Genomic DNA, 20,829 nt, shown 5'->3' with positions numbered 1-20,829 from the left:
CAAACCACCTACTTGCTTACAAAGCAGCATTTATGTGTATTTAATGCATGCAAAATATGATTACATTTTGCAAGCAGAAATTTACATTAATATATCAAATTTAATCAATACTAAGTATCAACAATTTTACGTAAGAACAAAACATTTTGTAAAATTGCAACTAAACCAGATATGATACGCCAAAACTAATTTTTTCTCGAATTCTGCATTAAGAAATTCATAAAACCCACCTATTTTCATTTTTGCTGCACAAAAAAAGTGTTTTTTTTTTTTTTTTTTTTTTTTTTTTGCAGGCTATTGTTATTTGGACATACAATATGCCCTGAAGCTGGGAACTGAGTGGCTATGACATGGACAATTACAGGATAAAAATCCTTAACATAGCAACAGAAATTTATTGTTACCCCATGATTAAATCCGTGCAGTTCAGTTTTCCAGATCATCTAGAGTGCTTTTGTGTTAGTGCTACTTGTTTTATGTCACACCTATACAGAGAGCTCTTATAACGACAATGGAATAGGAAAGGAAGCGACAGCAGCCTTAAATTAAGATACAGCCTCAGCATTTATCTGCTGTAAAAATGGGAAACCACGGAAAACCATCTTCATGGCTGCCAACGATTGTGTTTGAATCCACCAACTCCCGAATGCAAGCTCACAGCTGCTTGACCCAAACAGCATAGCCTACTTGCTTGTTAGTGAACATCTGACACAAACATATTAGCTTAACTACTCTCTTGTAGCTAATCAAGTTAAATGTATATAATTATTGTCCTGTATTTTGATTTTTGACATATTAGTCGATCCATATTATTGGTGACCAATTAATTGCTTCTTAAATCCACAGGAAATATACATGCTAATTGATTACTGTCTACAAAAACTTGAGCTGAGTACTTTGTACTGTATTGCAGTTGTTGTCAAGATTAATTTCACCATCTTTAGGTAACAATTCGACATGGTGATGATGGGCTAGGAAAGAAAGTGACTGCGGCCTTAAATTAAGATATAGCCTCATCATTTATCTGGTATAAAAATGGGACAGCACGGAAAACTTCCATAGAAATTTGTCCCTGTAATGGTCCTACAATAAGATACTTACACATCAAACGAGGACTTTTTGTATCCATTGATCTCTTCTATCTTTATATTGATTCCGTTGAGACAATCTGATTTGCTGTCCCTCATGGTTCTGAAACAAGCAAAAGATTTGTACTTAATAACAACAACAAATAATAATAATAAGAAGAATAAAAAACTAAAACATGCATTCTCTCTGTACATTATGAAAAATTATTATTTTTGTTAGATTACAAACCTTTCCATGTCTTAAGACAAAATAAGCAAATTCATGTTCTCATCCTGAGGGGCTGCAGCTCTTTACAGGTAGACCCCAAATGGAAGTGAGCTGCATGTACAGTCATTCAAAAAATGAGCATGTATGTTCCTCAAATTTAATATTTTATCAGACTTAATTATTATTAAAATGGAACAGTTGAATGTAGATACAAATCCTGTGGATACCTACAACAAACATACATACAGGTTTGTTTCTGAGAAGAGTGTATTTGTGAGAAACTTACATATGCCACGTGTTCATTTTTTGTTAGTGACCTGTACCTTTTTAACTACATGACAGAACTTCTGCCATGATCAATTTCTGACAATCTTGGGAATCGAACCCAGGCTCCTGAGGACAACGGCTAATAGTGCTAACCATTACACTACAGAGGCAGACAAAATATAAATTCATATCCTCGTCCCAAAGTAGTGCAGTTCTTTTTAGGCACACTCCCAATATAGGCAAGCTGCAAGTATCTTATTAACCATATACCAGCCCTCATGCAAATCTTTCATTTCTGGCAATACCGGGTATCAAACCTGAGCCTCCAAGGAGAGCAGCTAATAATATGAACATATGACCAACTTGCGGTTCAGTTTCAATGTCTGTCTTGACCAAGTCGATATCATGTGAAACTAGGTAAATATTTTCCAATTGTGTTACGTTACATGCTGGGCTATCTGACATTACGATAGTTGAAAGAGGAAGGGTACTACATGACTTGGGGATTTGAAAAGTATCTGGACACTCCTATGCAATGCAGAATGGAACCCTAGATGTCGCGAGAGGCAGACCCGCAAGTATAAATTTTTATTCGGCTGAAGATGGCCACTAAGTGGCAGAAACTAGTCCTAAGACTGATGTAATATTATTTACCTGATATATTGTATTGAAACAGGTATTTATTTCTTATAGTATAAAAGGAGGTGGGGAATATTGTGTCGACAGTAGAGAAACAGTAACACCAAAGTGGGTTGGTCAGGAGAGTTCAGGGACTTCAAATTTGGACTGGTCACCTGAATAACAAATCCATCTGGAACATTTCAACCCTCCCAAAGCTGCCCAAGTCGACTGTTGGTGATGTGATTGTGAAGTGGAAATGCGAAGGAACAACCGCAGCTAAATCAAGACCGGGCAGACCTCATTTAATGAGGGACAGGGACCATCAAGCATTGTGGAGGGTGGTTGTAAAAAAAATCCTAAGAAATCAATGGAAGGAATCACTCATGAGTTCCAAAGTACTACCAGCAGTCCAGCCAGCATGATTATATGTTGAGAGTTAAAAAGAACAGGTAACAATGGTCGAGCTGCTGCTCATAAGCCAAACATTTCTGTAATCAATGTTAAGCAACGCTCAACGTGCTGTAAAGAGCAACGCCACTGGACAGTGGATGACTGGAAACCCTGTGACAATCCTATGGAAGGGTATGGGTTTGGCAAATGCCTGGAAAACATTACCTGCAATCATGTGTAGTGTCAACAGTGAAATACAGAAGAGGTGGTGTTGTGGCATGAGGGTGTTTCTCGTGGTTAGGGTGTGGTCCCCTTATTGCACTTAAGAAAACTCTGAATGCAGAAGGACATGAAAACATTTTAAACCATTGTGTACTGCTTTCAGTAGAGGACAAGTTCAGAGACTATGGTTGTGCATGACAGTGCATCCTGTCATGAAGATGCATCTGTAAGGTAATAACATTCCTGAAATGGACTAGCCTGCCCAAAGTCCCGACCTGATCCCAGCGGAGCACCTTTGGGATGAGTTAGAATGTCGACTTCACTCCAGACCCCAGCGTCCAACATCACAACCTTTTCTGGTTTAGGCTCGAGGAAGAATGGGCTGCCATTCCTCCGCAGACATTGACACCTCACCCAGCAGAGTTAAAGCTGTCATAAAGGTGAATGGTGGACCCACCGCAGATTGATGTCCAATAATAGGGAACGTGATATGGGTAAAGTCTAAGTGCAATTTCATATAGGTGTCTGGATCATCATCATCCTCCTCCTCCTCCTCCTCCTCCTCCTGGCATTAATTTCTAGGCCTATGGATGAAAATAGATTTTTTGTTGTGTCATACTCAAATAGCTGATCTGATGCTGCAAGCAGTCACAGATTGATCATCTGCAAATCTCATGAAGCAGACACGCTCAGTGTCATCATTCAAAATGTAGCCATGTTGAGTAGCAAACTTGGATCACAGATTACATTGAAAATGAAGTTTTAATTATATTTTCCATGAGAACATCAAATGTGTGACCAAAGAAATTGTACATTCCAATATCAAATGACATGGAGTGTCAAATTTTTCTTTCCACCCTTCAAATAATCGGCTCCCTCTGCCGAACTTAGAACCCGCAATCTTGGGATCCCGAGGCAGACACTCTACCACTGATCTACAGAGGGAGTTATGATAGTGGTTCAAAATCAAAGCTATTAGATTATTTTGAGCTTGTTGAATGTTCGAGCAAAGATGAAATACAGTGAAAGATGACAAAGCCTTTGATTTCACAGATGATAGCGATTGCAAGTGTAATGGGAAGAATGTGTTGCATGCTCCTTGCATGCGGCCAGATGCTAATTTAGACAATGTTACAAATGCTGGTGGAGAAGGCAAACGCAGCTTGTGAGGCACTTTACCTGGAGAACTCTCCGCTCACACTCACGATAATCAGGGGGAATGTGGAGCTCATAAACCACTATTGGAAACAAGCTGACCAACAGCTGACGTCAAAAGTTGCAGTGTCACTAGGTGTACTAATGACTCGGTCAGGCACAGACAAGCTACCGCCAAACAATGTCATGGAAATGGTTTAACATTGGAATATTGTGTGGAAGGAGGAGGATGGAACGATAGAACAAAGTGGAGAGGAATCATATGAATGGATGAAAACCATAATGGTATAAGTGACATTTTTAAAGAAATGAGTTAAGTGTTGGATGTAACTCCGGGAGGATGTATCCTTCCACCAGCAAAAAAGATATACAAGTGATAGCGGTAATATTCTGTGCTCTAGTGATGGGTGGTATAACTACAAATAGCATGCTTTATATGAGTGTTGAAGATGTTTAAATGCCTTTTTCTCTGAATGACCAAAATGCTACTTATACCGTTATGGTTTTCATCCATTCATTTGCTCCCACCTGGTGTCAGCTGGAAATGGGAAAATGACGATCAAATTAATACGGTAGGTGAAATAAGATGCACGGTAATGGTTACGGTTCTTATTAATTTGATAAGGAATAAAATTAAATGGAATCAGATAATTAATTCTACAATTTCCCTTCGTTTTTTTTTAGTTTTTGTTTTTTATTTAACTTGTGACCACCGAAGTGATAGAATATCGAGCTTTCTGTCGAAGAAAGGAATGAAAGGTGTGTGCAGTAGTGAAAGTGAAGTACTCCAACTGACTTAACAATGTTTAACAATGTGTTACAAAGAAATAACTAGATTTAGTTGCCATTCAGTTGCTTCTTGCAACAGAAATAACCTCCGAGTTCTATAACTTGAGTCTAACATTGCTACGCTAGAAGCTTTAATGGCAGAGCTACACGTGTTGAATGTAAAAGTGATGGATCTGTTATTAGACAGTGGCCAAGATGACCAAAATATAATAGCAGAGAGACAGAGTACCGGTACCGAGAAGTACCGGTACTATGACAATTTTGAGGTTATTAAGGTCAGAACAAGTCATGTTGTTTGCAGATGATATAGTGAGGATGAAACGGAAGTGCAAAAACAAGTAGATGTGTGGAATTAAGAGAGAGAAAAATTAGGGATGAAAGTAAGCACAGAGAGAAGTAAAACAATAGTGATGACAAGGGGAAGGAAGGAAGGAAGGACGGGGAAAGATAAAACTGAATGGTAAAATTCTGGAAGTGATTAAAAGTTTCAAGTACTTGGGAAGTGTGATCACAGAAGATGGAAAGATTCCCGAGGAAATTGGAAAAAGAATACAACTAGCAAACAGCTTCTACCAGAGTGTAAGGGGTATTTTGTGGAACCAAGATGTCCTGAAGAAATGTAAGAAAGTATTATATTCAACCTATTGTGAACCCATACTAATCTATGCAGCTGGATCGTGGACTACAACAAAATGAGAGGAGAGTAGAATACAGGCAGCGGAGATGGAATTCCTAAGAGATATCAAGGGCAAGACCAGAAAGGATAGAATTAGAAATGAAGAGATAAGGAAAAGGACAGGAATCTTGAAACTTCAAGACAGGAAAGAAACAACAAAGCTAAAGTGGTATGGGCATGCAATGAGAATGGGAGAGAGAGTGCCAAAAAAAAGCCTTTTTCAGAGAAGTTAACAGGAAAGAGACCACGAGGAAGACCCCGAAAGAGGTGGACAGATTCAGTGTGGGAGTGCATAGAGACAAGAGGAGGAAAATTGGAACATGTACTTAAAGAAGGAGAAGCGTGGTGGAGAGACAGGCAGCAATGGAGGTCCTTGTTTCACAACCTGGAAACGGGAAATGAAGATGATGATGATAAGATCAGAACAAAGGAAATCACTTCAAGTAGTAGTTATTTCACCTTTAAGATGTATTAGAAAGGGAGATGATGTAAGAACTTACTAATCGTCTAAAGTAGAAATAAAGAAATTTAATGGAGATCTCAATGAGTGGTTAGGATTTTGGTCTCAGTTTCAAAAGATCCATGAAGATAACACCTTACATGACAGTGATAAGTTTCAGTACTTAAAACTATCTACGGAAGAAAATACTGAACCATACGAGATTGTTCATGGTTACCCACAGACATCAGACAATTATTCCCAAGCCAGAGATAATCTTTTGTTGCTGTTGTATGTTAGAGAACTAAAATTGATGACTTCGAATATTATGTAGCATGATAAACTTCCATTTTATGCTTTATCGATTAAATTCAAATCGCATTTACACTCTCTAAGTACCTATCCGGCATGTGCAAATCCAAGCACATGGTTTTCTCTCGTAGAATTTGCCTGCCCAAAGAAACACTGCGAGCATGACAGAGAAGTCCGATTTTGATAATATGTATCAAACACACTGTGTAAATAAAGATGATGTATACAATGGGGTATTATGCAAAGTTTTTGTCATTTGCATAAAATGCTAGAGAGTTTGTCCTCTCTTTGCAGTTGAGTAAGTGACACTGATTATATTGTTGTCCACATAGGATGCAGGAGCACTTCTTTGGTTACAGATTCTGAAGTGGAATCCGTGTGCAGCCATTCTTGGAAATATGTGCCACAGCAGGAAAATTTGGCTCCTTCCATTCTAGATCTACTGCATTTGCCGTACCTTTCATTTCTCTTATGTGGCTTCATATGCTGGCATATGCACCAGGCTGTACTCTGTCGCCATCTCCTTGATAAAGGAATCTAAGGCAGCCAAGAGGTAGAAGAGTCTGATCCTTGTAGTCCTGGATAATCGAAGAGCTCTGCGCAAGTAACTTGCTTTCACTGCCTCTAGTCTACTCAGCTTAGCGGGAGTCAGGTGGGTCCAAATTTTGGTAACTGCGTAGGATGCTATCAGATTAATCTTGATCTGAAATAGGCAGATTGTGTCAAGCAATAGTTTTTCAATGTTCTTAATGTCAAAGGAGGCTTTGATGGCAGTAGTGCACCTTTCTTCAGTATGCTTTGTGGAGGTTTTCCCCTTGACTTGGAGGAAGTGTTAATCTGAGGTACTTATACAAATCCACCAGCTCTGAATAGTCATTTCCATAATGGAAACTATCCATCTCGGAAATGTTTCCTCCGTTCCTGAATTTCATGACTTTGGTTTTATTGGTGTTTATGTCTAGTTCATTATTTTGGGACCACAATTTGTTTAGTACTTCTTGTAGATCCAGCCTACTTTTTGAGAGGAAAGTAAAGACATGTAACAAAAAATTTTCAGTCTGTCAAGCACACAGCAATTATATTATAAATTATAATAAGTTATTATAAACATACCTGTAAAAATATCACTATCACACAGGTATGTTTACAGGTATGTTTATAGTGTTATAATTTATAATGTAATTGCTGTGTGTTTGACAGACTGAAAAGTTTTAGTTACATGTAACTAAGTTGAAATACGGCTTCATTCTTAACACACACACACAAAAAAGGGGGGGGAAAAGAAGGAAATTAAAGAAGCATTGTTATTTCTTCTGACACTACTTCTTCGATTACATCGTGGGTCAATAAGTTTAATAATGCCGGACTGAGTGGGTCTCCTTGGAGGACCCTGTTTGTTTGGTTAATTAGCCTAGATTGACTTGCTCTGTCATTAACTGTTAGCAGGTTAAACGCCAAAATATTGTCAATTAGGTTTTCTTTTTCTGCTATTGGCTTTACATCGCACCAACACAGATAGGTCTTATGGCGACGATGGGACAGAAAAGACTAGGACTGGGAAGGAAGCGACCATGGCCTTAAGGTACAGAACCAGCATTTGCCTGGTGTGAAAATGGGAAATCACGGAAAACCATCTTCAGGGTTGCCGACATTGGGGTTCGAACCCACTAGCTCCCAAATACTGGATACTGGCTGCACTTGAGTGACTGCAGCTATCGAGCTCGGTTGTCAATTAGTTACAAGAGGGAGTTTTGTTGTCCTAGTATAGTAGAGAGTTTTCTTATTACAAGTAATGAACTTCATTCCAGTTCTGTACTGACTAAGATTAAATTCTAAAAGAATTTAATTATATAAACTCCACCTGTTCAATACACATTTACCATTCAATAAATGGTCTGTTTAGAAAAACTACCTAGGACATGTTTCAACCTAGCTTAGAGGTCATCGTCAGCTAAAATAACAAAGAAGAAAGACATACTATAACAAGAACAGTGATACATCACCTTTTTTCCTCCCCTTACCTCTATAGAATATAAGAGAAGTGAGGTTTCCAAACAAGCTGAGAGTATAGAAGGTGGAAATTGACACAGCTGAAATGTCTCGTGAATTTTGTCAACATGAAGTCGAAAATGAGCAGCAGATTCTGATGGCTCAGATAGGTTTTGGAAACTTGGAGGTGAAAGGCAAGCAAGAGAAGGAAGGTTTTTCTATGCCAAAGAAGCAAATTAAATAATGAGCCTCCATAGCTCAGGTGGCAGCGTACCGGCATCTCACTGCTAGGTTCCGTGGTTCAAATCCCTGTTGCTCCATGTCAGATTTGTGCTGGACAAAGTAGAGATGGGACAGGTTTATCCTTAGGTACTCCAGTTTCCCTAGTCATCTTTCATTCCAGCAACACTCTCCAATATTATTTAATTTCATCTGTCACTCATTAATCACTGCTCCAGAAGAGTGCGATAGGCTTCGACAGCTGGCACAATTCCTATCCTCACCACTAAATGGGGCTTTCATTCAAGCCATTCCTGACCCTGTTGAAACTGGAAACAAGCTGTGTATTTTCATTTCGAATGAGCCCCCCAAGTGTTGCAGCCCTTTATAGCAGCTCAGATGAATCTTTAATCATTTGTGGGAAAACTCATGATCAGCAAAAAGTGATTTAAAATTAGAAGTATGACCCTTGATGAAAGGAGGACAAAGGATAAGGAAAATAAAAGTGTTTGCGACATAATCACCTGTCGAAGAACTGTCAAATGTTCACTGCTTAAGTTGTGGTGGAAATGGAAATGTTGTATGGCTTTTAGTGCCGGGATATCCCAGGACGGGTTCGGCTCACCAGGTGCAGGTCTTTCTATTTGACTCCCGTAGGCGACCTGCGCGTCGTGATGAGGATGAAATGTTGATGAATACAACACATACACCCAGCCCCCGTGCCATTGGAATTAACCAATTAAGGTTAAAATCCCCGACCCGGCCGGGAATCGAACCCGGGACCCTCTGAACCGAAGGCCAGTACGCTGACCGTTCAGCCAACGAGTCGGACGACTTGTGGTAATATGCATGTTAGTCATGTCTCCGGAAATATACAAGGCAAACACTTATGGTTTAATGGAGCCTGAAAAAAAAAAGTTGAGGGTTTTTTCGGATTGTGGATCTCAACGATTGTACCGCCACAAGGAAACGGCTTAAGAGCTTGGACTGAAACCTTGTGTTGAAGAGACAGTGAGTTATGTTTCGTTTGGTGGGAGTCAGATATCCGAAGAGTCACAAGAGGTTCAGAATTAAATTCTAGAAACCGAGAGGAAGTTTCAGCTGTAAAGGCGAAGTAAGAGTTCATTCAAGAATTTGTCAATCCATCCCCCGCAGTTGATGACTGAAATGAGAGTGAAGAAAATTACGACCAGTGACACTGGTGACAACTTACAGGAATGGACGAGTATGCCACAATTCTCACAGGAAAAATGTCATCCCACTTAAGGTCTCACAGCCATTGAGACTAAACTGGGCTGGACTTTGTCGAGATCCTCGTGAGTAGGAGCGGCACAACAACATCCGGGGTATTCGCTGTCTGTCATAAAAGGTGACTAAAAGGGGGACGAAAGGCTTCCAACTTGGGGGAGTGTGGGTTGGCAACCACGGGGCCCTTAGCTGATTCCTCACTTTCATCTATCCTATCCAAGCTCCCTTGGTCAACTCTTGGTCTTTTCTGACCTTGACGGTATTATGTATGGAGGCTTAGGGATTTTTTCATTTTCACTTCCTTTGTGGCCCTTGTCTTTCTTTGACCGATACCTTCACTTTTTCAAAGCGTCGGATCCCTTTCATTTTTTCTCTCTGTTTAGTGTTATATAGAGGATAGCTGCCTAGTTGTACTTCATCTCAAAACAGTAATCACCTTGCACTTCCTCTTAAAAGAATAACCACCACCACTGTACAACACAATCATTTTATACGGTGTGTGGCCTAATGATTGATCAGTTTCAGAGCTATGGAATCTAGAAACTATTAGGGTTCAAAAACCTTCACAGGTCAAATCAGCTGTCGACCAGAAGCGAGAAACTGGGGAGAAGCTTCGGAATACTATACGGGGGAAAGAAGATGGACGATACGAAGTTGGTCCTCTTTGGAGTGAGGTGACATCCAGAGCTCTCCTCCAATAAACAGCCGAGGAAAGGATTCAGTCAACTACTCAGAAGTTACAGCAGTCAGATCTCATGCATAATATTATACTCAGATTTTAATGAATGGGAGGACTGATGTATCAAAGAGTTACCACAAGAAGAGGTGGAAACGTCATGCCATTGTCTTCCATATCGCCCGTTGATATTGAAGTCTCACCACCCCTGTTCGTTCTGTGTTTATGCTTCCTGAAAGACGGAAGATGGTCTCGCTCAGTGATTGGAGAAAGGTCGAAACTGTATTCAAAGAATCCCTGAGGTGCTTCTTAGATTTCGGGAAAGGAATATCGGAGTTACTGCTAACATTTGGAGAATCGAGACTACGTCAGTTTCCTATGGTGGGAGGACTACCACGCCAGAGATTAAAAGATTGAATTAAGAAGTCAACAACGTCAGAGCAACATGCCTCAAGGACTGAGACAGTTGATTGTGAGAGTGAAACTGATTGTCACAGTTTCACGAAAGTTCTAGGTTTGAAGAACAAAAAACGGGATACATTAGCAGTTGAAATCGAGGCTGAACCACTTTGCTTACAAGATGTTCTTAAGACGAGAAGGTTATTGTCCGTAATCCAGAAAATCTGTGACAGATTTCTCAACCCTGCGCTGATATCTTTCAAGTACCTGTTACAGGAAACATGCAAAAGTGAGGCGACTGAGAAATCACAAAAACAACCCCAAAAGAACTGGGACTCTCCTCCCCTTGTAACTATTAGTAATGAATGAATTCACACAATGTTTCAGTGAAATCATTTACTTGCACACAAACGTTCCTCGACTAGTCACTGATGGAAGAAAGCAGATGATGTTTTTATTTGTTTGTTTGTTTGTTTGTTTGTTTGTTTGTTCGTTTGTTCGTTTGTTTACAATTTGCTTTACGTCGCACCGACATAGGTAGGTCTTATGGCGACGATAGGGAACGAAAGGGCTAGGAATGGGATGAAAGCGACCGTGGATTTAATTAAGATACGGTCCCACCACGTGCTTGGTGCGGAAATGGGAAAACACGGAAACCCATCTTCAGGGCTGCTGACAGTAGGGTTCGAACCCACTATCTCCCGAATGTAAGGTGATAGCTACGCGACTCAAACCGCTCGGCCACTTGCTCAGAAGAGTCTTCGGTCAATGCGTTCTTTCACTGACGCTACCCAGTGTGTCTATGGAGCAGTCTTGTACCTGAGAGTTGAAAATTCAGAGGGACTTTCCATACAGTTAAAATTGTTGGGTTGTTTAATAGTAAGTCATCTTGCGTCCTTGGAGATTCATTGTCTTTTACTCCCTGTCGGTGGGGGCGGTATAATAACTTCCACGGTATCCTCTGCCTGTAGTAGGAGGCAACATAAAGAGGTCCCCAGGAACTCAACTTGTGAGCGTGGGTTGGTAACCACGGGGCTCTTAGCTGAATCCTGGCATTGCTTCAACTTACTTGTGCCAAGCTTCTCAGTTTAAGCTACCATATTCGATCTCCCTTGGTCAACTGTCGTTCTTTTCCAACTCCTGCGGTGTTAGGTGTCAAGGCCTAAGAAGTCCTCCATTTTCACGCCTTTCGTGGTCCCTGTCTTTCTTTGGCCGTCACCTTTACTTTTCGAAGTGTCGCACTCCATTATTTTCTCTCTGGTTAATGTTAATAGAGGTTGGCTGCCTAGTTGCATTTCCTCTTAAAACAATAATCACCACCACGACTACCACCTTCGACCAACATTTCCACAATCAGTAGGGCAGGAAAACGTGATATTACTGAGGCTTGTGTAGAAATGCGCGGCCATTCAGCGTTGGGTTGGGCCGTAGGTTTCGGAAGGTGGCAGAAGAACTAATTAACTTAGGCCAGGAATTCGAAAACATTAACTTTCGATGTACTACCTCATTGAACAATTGTTACATGCCGATGCCATGAGCTAGCCAACGATACTCGTCGTTCGGTTATCCTAGAAGTTGTAGAGGCAAAGAGAGAGAATCGTTGTGCAGGTACAACTGATATGTGGACTGACAATAATAAAAATAATCATTTCATATCGCTTCACTGTTCATTTAATCCATCATTGGGTCCTCAAAAGTAGAATAATATTCACATGCATCTCCCCTGAAGCATCGAAGTCTGGCGACAGTATTATTCAGGAAATCAAATAACAATGCGGCTTGTTGGGCGTTTGAAATTGAAGAAGGCTTTTCTCAAATCCCGTATTTAGCACACTCTTAATACGGTATTGAGGTATAAGTTCAGTGACGACTTCCTAAAATACCGAAGGACAGGAAATATTGATTGTTCTAAGAATAATACATAAAACTGTGGAATTCTGTAAAGAATTGATATAGTGGCATTATTCGAAGGAACACTATTTGAAGTCGTGAAAACCCGACGAAATTCAAAGTTACAAATTGTCAATCGGTTTTCTATCAGTTTAACAAAATATTCGAGAAATGCTGTTTAGCTCCAACGTCGGTGGTATGTGAAAGCAGACAAAACTAAAAAGTAAAATGGAGACAGTGGTTTGAGGCAGGATGTAACTAATTTCTTGCAGCTGTTACTCATAAGATGCCACGGATAACTTGCAATGTTCAAGAAAGGTAACCATTCAGAATGTACTGCTGTGGTTTCACAGATTCAAAAATCACTGTGAGCTGAGAGCTAATGACAAAGAAGTCACGAGGATGGTGAAAAGGTGTTCTACATTTCTAATAGAAAAATTACAGTTGCACATCTACCACAGGATGGCGCAATTTCTCTCGCCTTGTTTTCATGGACTGACGATGAGTTCCGACGTTCAAAGGCAGCGGCATAGGCTGGTGCAACTGGTGCACTCCCAATTAAGGTGGACTTCCTCTTGCCAATAGAAAATGAAAGGGTGACAGATTAACGTTGATAAATTCATTAATATCTTTGCCGATATACAAATCAGATTTGAAGTTTAATGTGTGTTCTTTTACTGTTGAATAAAAATATCGTTTTCCTGATATAAATAAAATTTGTACTTTTAAGTTTTGTTAAATTTTAGCCTTTGTTTTTATTACTTTAAATTGCCTTACGTTTACTACGCAATGCCTACTAGTATTGCAGTTAAATAATATTTAACTATTTTAATTTTCTAAACAGTTCAACTAATTTATCCATGCAAGACCAAGTTATTTTGAGAAGTTTATTATTATTTTAATTCGATAAGACATTAAGTTCTGAATAACACCTGTTTTGATCCTGTTGATCTTACTGTAATCATACGTGAGTGACTAACGTTTTAGGCAAATCTAGATCAAACAATTAGCATCTCATTATTTGATACAATTCTTCTTCAAATTTGCAAAACCGTATTACGTATGTATACTTATTGTTTATGTTTGGTTAAGTCTAATTTATAATATAATGCGTAAATTAGGCTTAGAACTCCTAAAATGGCCATTTAGACCTTCTGCAGCGGGGCCTCCGAGAACCTAGCTTTGCTAACTGTTGAAAGAAATACAGTGCCATCCGTTTGGGATGTCAAAAGTATAACGTTATAGCTATTATGTTGATGCATATATTAGTACGTTTACATGGGGATTGAGATCGATTTGAGTACACTTACCGTATTGAGTACGATCCCCGTTTACATGTAGTATTTGAGTACCGTACCGGTATCGTATTGAATCCGCCAGGCAACATCGACGTAAACAGACGATGCAGAATTGTAATAAAATCGATATCACCTCTTAGAATTTAAAAACGCCAAATGAGGTAGAAGCCCAGGAGATAACTTTCAGTTTTGAAAGTATGTGTGGTATTCCATATGTAATTGGTGCAAGAGATAGAACGCACATTCCAATTTTACCCCCAACAGGTTACCGTGATTTAATTGCCAGGGCTGGTCGTCTTATAATATGATTGCAGTTGCTGATCATTTGTACAGGTAAATATATTTACTGGCTTATTATATTTGTTATTTCGACAGAACTTTAGTGTTGTTGATTTTGTCAGAACAAACATGGAATGTGTGCGCAGTCGTTTTCAATACGATCTCAGTACGATCCGCGTTTACATGGAACTCAATTCGAGCCGAGTACGATACGATCCCAGATTTTACCGTATCGACCTTGAGACTCAAGTCCCCGTTTACATAGCGTTTTCAATACGGGAAGTGTACTCTGAATCCTGCATGTAAACGTACTATTATCTACGCAATTTTCTGTAATGTGCGTGACAATGATGGAAGTTAACAATGACTCTCTTTGCAACAATGACTTCGAGAAAATGCAGCAGTGTAGTTCATAGTGCAATCACCAGATGTCAGGTACAGAGGCGGTACAAGTTATCGCGCGCGCTCAGTGTGTCGTATGGTGTAATGGAGACCCAGCGAGCTTTCAGACGTCAGTTCAACGTTAGGCATGTCCCATCACATCGGGGCATTGTTAAATGGTACAACATGTTTTTGGAAAATGGATTGCAGATGCCTCACACAGGTGGAAGGCGGCGTGATAGCAACAAGGAGGAAGATATTCGACAAGCCATGACGCAGACTCCACGAAAGTCACTCAGCTGCTTATCAGAAGAGCAGGATACACCATACACAATATGTCACAGGATTGTTATGCGTTATCTTCACATGCATCCATACCTTATACAGCGCATGCAAGCACTGACACAGCTGAATTACGGAGCTCGACTCATATTCAACGATCGCTGGTGCGGCGGTGGTGGACCTATCCCATGGCCTCCTAATAACCCTGACCTAACCCCTCCAGATTTTTTTTTTTGTATGGGGCTACGTCAAGTCGATAGTGTACGCACGAAGACCACAGAATCTGGCTGACCTACGGAGGGAGATTACAGCGGCCTTTCAGCAAATCACTCCAGATGTGCTGCGTGCCACTGAGGTATCGTTTGTGCCGCACGCGCGTTGATGGATATGTTGAGTGATAATGTGCTGTAACACAAACTCCAGACCATAGAGTAGCGCTGTGAAGAGGAGGCGGACCTCCTGTTGATTGAATCGGATAATACGATTACAGCGCTCCTCCGGAGACCTTCGGTAGTCCTCCGATTGAATTCACTGGCGGAAAATTCAAATGCTTTGATGTGGGCAATGTTGCAACGGTGATCTTAGGAGGAATTACAATTTAGATTTCAGTACTAATTCCACAGATGCATGTGTTCCCCTACGTTTGTCATTCAAATGATGTAGTCGTTTCAAGATCGCCGCATTATTTGTTACGTTATGAATAACAGATTTTGATCTGCTGACGTTCAGTTTGCAATAGGTGCAGGTGGATGGAATACTGTAGATTGAATATTGGCATATATTATACCGTTGCAAATGCGTTAACAATATTATTAATACTGGTAGTAAAATCGTTTAAGTGGTAATTATATTCCATTGCATGTAAACATGTATTATATACGATGTTCTTACATTAATTATACTCGTAGCTCATTTATTACGGAACAGTACATCCGGCTCCATGGCTAAATGGTTAGCATACTGGCCTTTGGTCACAGGGGTCCCGGGTTCGATTCCCGGCAGGTTCGGGAATTTTGACCTTAATTGGCTAATTTCGCTGGCGCTGGAACTGGGTGTATGTGTCGTCTTCATCATCATTTCATCCACATCACAACGCGCACCTGCATCTGGTGAGCCGAACTTGTCCTCAGATACTCTCGGCACTAAAAGTCATACGCCATTTCAATTTTTACTGAAGAGTACGAACTGATTGAAACTGGTTATATGCTGTACCGGGCTGAGTAGTTCAGACGGTAGAGCGCTGGCCTTCTGAGCTCAAGCTTGCGGTTTCATTTCCGACTTTGCTCGGCGGTACCTGAAGGTGGTCAGGTGTACCGGCAGTAGCGGCGATTGGGAATTAGAAGTAGGGGGGCAAAAAATGTAAAGACAACAAAGTACCCCAGTTTGTGGGATATAGCGGGGGGGGGGGGGTATATACGTTATACATTAAAACTGAAAAAAAAAAGCTACTAAATGGAATTTCGACAGAGAGGTAAAGATTCTCAGCCTACCAACTTACCTGTGTTGATAATATTTATTTGAGATTTTGATTCAATACTATACAATAAAACTTTCACTAGAGGAACAATATTACACATGTATTACAATTAAATAGACGTACGGCGTGATTATATAATTAAAATCATTTAGTATTTGACTACAAACTAAAAAAAACTAACTGACACTAAATAGACTGCCAGACTAACGAATGCACGCGTACCCTTCCTCACAGCACATACAAAGTCTCCACTACAGTACTCGCTGTGGCGCTATACAAATCGGTTAACCGCGTGAACGACTTTGTTGCGTATTTCCGCTAATAATTTCGTTATTAATTAAAGCAAATAATTAGCTGATAAGACAACAGGGCTTGTACAAATTGCTTGTTTTAATAATTCCTATAATTCCTTGTTTCGTCCAGCTAAAATGGAATACAAATGCAAAGTGTTCTCCACAAAGTAGAGGGGCGACTGTCCCCTCTCGCCCCCCCTAATCGCCGCTACTGTACCGGCACATGAAAGAACTCCTATGGGACAAAATGTCGGCACCTTAACGTCACAGAAAACCACAGAAGTGGTTATGGGAGTACAATAATAATAATAATAATAATAATAATAATAATAATAATAATAATAATAATAATAATAATAATAATAATCCTTCCATCAATTTACCCTCCAGGGTTGGGTGTTCCCTCGGACGCAGAGAGGGATCCCACCTATACCGCCTCAAGGACAGTGTCCTGGAGCGTGAGACTTTGGGTTTTGTTTTATGTCGCACCGACACAGATAAGTCTTATGGCGACGATGGGATAGGGAAGGTTTGGGAGTGGGAAGGAAGCGACCGTGGCCTTCAGTTAGGTACCATCCCGGCATTTTCCTGGAGAAGTGGGAAGCCACGGAAAACCATCTTCAAGGCTGCCGACAGTGGGATTCGATCCCACTATCTTCCGGATGAAAGTGGGTTCGAACCCCACTGTCGGCAGCTCTGAAGATGGTTTTACGTCGTTTTCTATTTTCACGCCTAGAAATTACTCTCCTTAGCCGTTCCTATCACATCGTCGTCATAAGACGGCATGACGTAAAGCAAATTTTTACAAAAGTAATCGACAAATGAAACACGAACGATAAATGAGAATGTATATATTTCCTATATTCTCCTTCGTCATACTTATAAAGCAGTATTTACTATGTCGCTAGCACATCTGTTGCGCACCACGGATGGAACGGCAAGCGAGGCACACATTCAGTACTGTTGCTCCGTCCTCCGCTCGCCCTCCGCTCGCGTGCCGAAGCACCGATTGGTTTCCCAGCAACAGTTTACTACCGGAGAATACCGGAGGGAGCGCTCACTCGCACTACCGATTGCAATCATAGGAGGAACTGCTCCGTTCCCAGCTCTATTCGCAACAGTAGCTCCGAGTGTAAGGACTTAGTGGGCTGTAATTTCAAACTTACGTCCATGAATGTAGGCGCCCTATAAAAATCGTTACCTACATAAACAAAAATTGATCTATATAACCGATATTCCATACAATACCCCTTAACAAAGAACGTATAGTCATTCAGAATAATTAATGCATCCTCTCATTTGTTATCAAGAAAATGCAATTATATCGACATATAATACATACCCCATATACCTGTAGATACAACAAACAATATATCTAAAGAGGTTCAGTTGTTTCTCAGAAAAGTGCAGGCCCTACCTGTGCAGAACTTACACAGTACATACACTTCGTTCATTATTATTATTATTATTATTATTATTATTATTATTATTATTATTATCATTATGGAAATATTCCCATTGTATTGGCACTAGAATACAGTAGTTTCAAGTTAAATTTGAATTCGCTTTTAATTTCTGGACATATGTAAAAAACGCGAAAGACGTGCAAAAGTAAAGGATGATTATTTACGAGTGGACGGAGGAGTTCAAGCGGTTCAAGTCTGTAAGTGCTGCGCTGTAAAACATGGCACAAACAACTCGTAAACACCGGTCTCACGGTGTATGTGGCAACACGTCCGCCTGTCACCCGGCGGCCCCGGGTTCGATTCCTGGCCGGTTCAGAGTTTTTTATTTAAGTTATTAATATCACTGGTCTGGGGTCTGGGTGTTTGTGTCATCCTTAATGTTCCTTTCATCACATTCAACACTTTACACTACCGCCATTTACATAATACACGCAGGTTTCCTCACATATGGTGCAAGTAGAGGCAAAAGATCTTCAAAGGTCGACGCCCCGAACATATAGCATTAAAAAAAGTTAAAGAAGGAGTGTAGTTTCGCGCAATAATAGCGACAAGTTATAAATTCATATGAGAATGCTCGTTCATTCCTCCCGTATGAAGTTCACACTACGCGCTTGTCATTCAATGTCTTTTTTTTTTTTTTTTTTTGCTAGTTGTTTTACGTCGCGCCGACACAGATAGGTCTTATGGCGACGATGGGACAGGGAAGGGCTAGGAGTGGGAAGGAAGCGGCCGTAGCCTTAATTAAGGTACAACCCCAGCATTTGCCTGGTGTGAAAATGGGAAACCACGGGAAACCATTTTCAGGGCTGCCGACAGTGGGGTTCGAATCTACTATCTCCCGAATACTAGACACTGGCCGCACTTAAGCGACTGCAGCTATCGAGTTCGATCATTCAATGTTTGTACGTAAGAATGCTATCTGTATTATCGACCAATAATAAGGGTACCGGTATAAACTGAGGGACCTAGTTTACACGATAATAGTGACAAGTTATAAATTCCTGTGAAAATGCTCGTTCATTTCTCCCGTACCAAGTTTAAACTACGCGCTTGTAATTCAATCGGAGGTTCTCCGGAGGCACCGATTGAAAGCGCCCGGAGCCTCCGCTCCGTAAACAACCGCTCCGTTAACAGCGCTACCATACTCCAGACTCTCCTTAACATGTATGGACCGTTAACAAGCAATAAATGTGCATAGTTTCTTGTGTATAGCGTTTTACTTTTCTGACATCCCAAACGGATGACCCTGTACAGTAAACTATACTGTTCTGCGAGATGTGACGCTTGTGCCCACAGGTTGGTACATATAGGTAGGCCTATGCTTTTTATGGTCTAGAAAGCCAAGAATAACGGCCGAGAGGATTCGTCGTCCTGACCACACGACACCTCATAATCTGCAGGCCTTCGGGCTGAGCAGCGGTCGCTTGGTAGGCCAAGGCCCTTCAAGGGCTGTAGTGCCATGGGGTTTGGTTTGGTTTGGTCTATGCTTTTTATACATGCATGCGTGATCGATAACTTACTGATGCATTTCACAATTTATTTGTAACATAGTTTTATGTTTTAGGAGCGGGTGAAGCCGCGGAAGACGTAGGCAGCTGTGTCCTCTGAGGAACCACCAAAAAATCGTAGTAGGCCTAAACAGTGGAAAACTCTTTCAAGGCGCACACAGGTCGACGAAGTGATGCTGTACATCACTACAGCACTGAGAAACCCAGGTGAACGTAACTAACCGATTATCCCAAGCTGTGCAGATTGGCGTTAATTCACCAGCCACAAGTGCTTCGAGCGAACTAAGGGTTACAATTTAACTATTTGATAGTCATTTTTGAAAAGGCCTTTCTCCAAATTTAGGCAGTGTGTTAATAACGGTATCAGATTATATAGCCTACACATAAATACATCGTTATGCATGAAAAGGGCTTTATTCCATATATTGTAAATGTGTTTTTGGGACTTCGTTACAGCAACGCCATTTTTGAAAGGGCTTTGCTCCTGGAGTAATGCCCTTTCAATGGTGATCTTCAACATATGCCATCTATCTCCAAGAGCATGAAAATGAATGAGGAAGAAAGCAAGCATAGTGATTCATTTCTTTGTATTTGTTTTGACTTTATGCAAAACTTGCCACTACCGAAACTCCCTATACAGGATGTATTTTATCTTCGGCGGCTATGGGTAAATGTATTTTGTATCTATAACATGAAGAATAATGAGTCTGTAATGGATGTATACCATGAAGGCATTGCGAAGAAAGAAGCAAAAGAAGTGTGCTCCTTCCTATTTGATTATATGAAAGAATATGCACCAGAAAATTTCAAAGAGCTACGTTTGTTTTCTGACAGTTGCGGTGGGCAAAGTAAGAATAATCACTGTATGATTCGAATGTGCGCACCTTTAGTGGACGCTAAACGTTTTGATAAAGTGGAAGCGTTTATTTCGATTCGTGGACATTAGTATAATGTATGTGACAGAAAATTTTCCATGGTGAAACGGGTAACCAGAAGAGAGAGAGTATACGGTGAAAGAATATCGTGAAATGATTGTTATTGCTTCCAAAAAACTAAAGTTCACCATAAAGCTAACAGAAACTGAAGATATCCACAATATCTAAGTGGTGACCAACATACTACACGAAAGGGGAGTTGTCGAACGAATCATAAGGTAGAAATGTTCCAAAATGCCAGAAAGTCAGGTTTCAAGCATGTTCCTTCATGCATTTTGAACATATAAGTTACAGTCAGGTGTTATGGCTTCTGAATACGTAA

The 20,829-nt window shown here is 40.5% G+C and overlaps 1 protein-coding gene across 2 annotated transcripts in view; it reads right to left on the bottom strand.

Annotated features, from left to right (window-relative positions):
* LOC136866328 (multidrug resistance protein homolog 49) overlaps positions 1-20,829 on the bottom strand; it is a 322,764-nt gene that overhangs the window by 168,606 nt on the left and 133,329 nt on the right. For both annotated transcript variants that reach the window (XM_067143179.2, XM_067143178.2), the window contains exon 2: positions 1,102-1,191. In XM_067143179.2, coding sequence (XP_066999280.2) covers positions 1,102-1,187 — 86 coding nt within the window. In that variant the 5' untranslated portion in view covers positions 1,188-1,191. The remainder of the gene's footprint in view (positions 1-1,101; positions 1,192-20,829) is intronic.

This window comes from Anabrus simplex, chromosome 3, assembly GCF_040414725.1.
Source record: "Anabrus simplex isolate iqAnaSimp1 chromosome 3, ASM4041472v1, whole genome shotgun sequence".
Lineage (NCBI taxonomy): Eukaryota > Metazoa > Arthropoda > Insecta > Orthoptera > Tettigoniidae > Anabrus > Anabrus simplex.
This window is presented reverse-complemented; position numbering and strand designations above follow the sequence as displayed.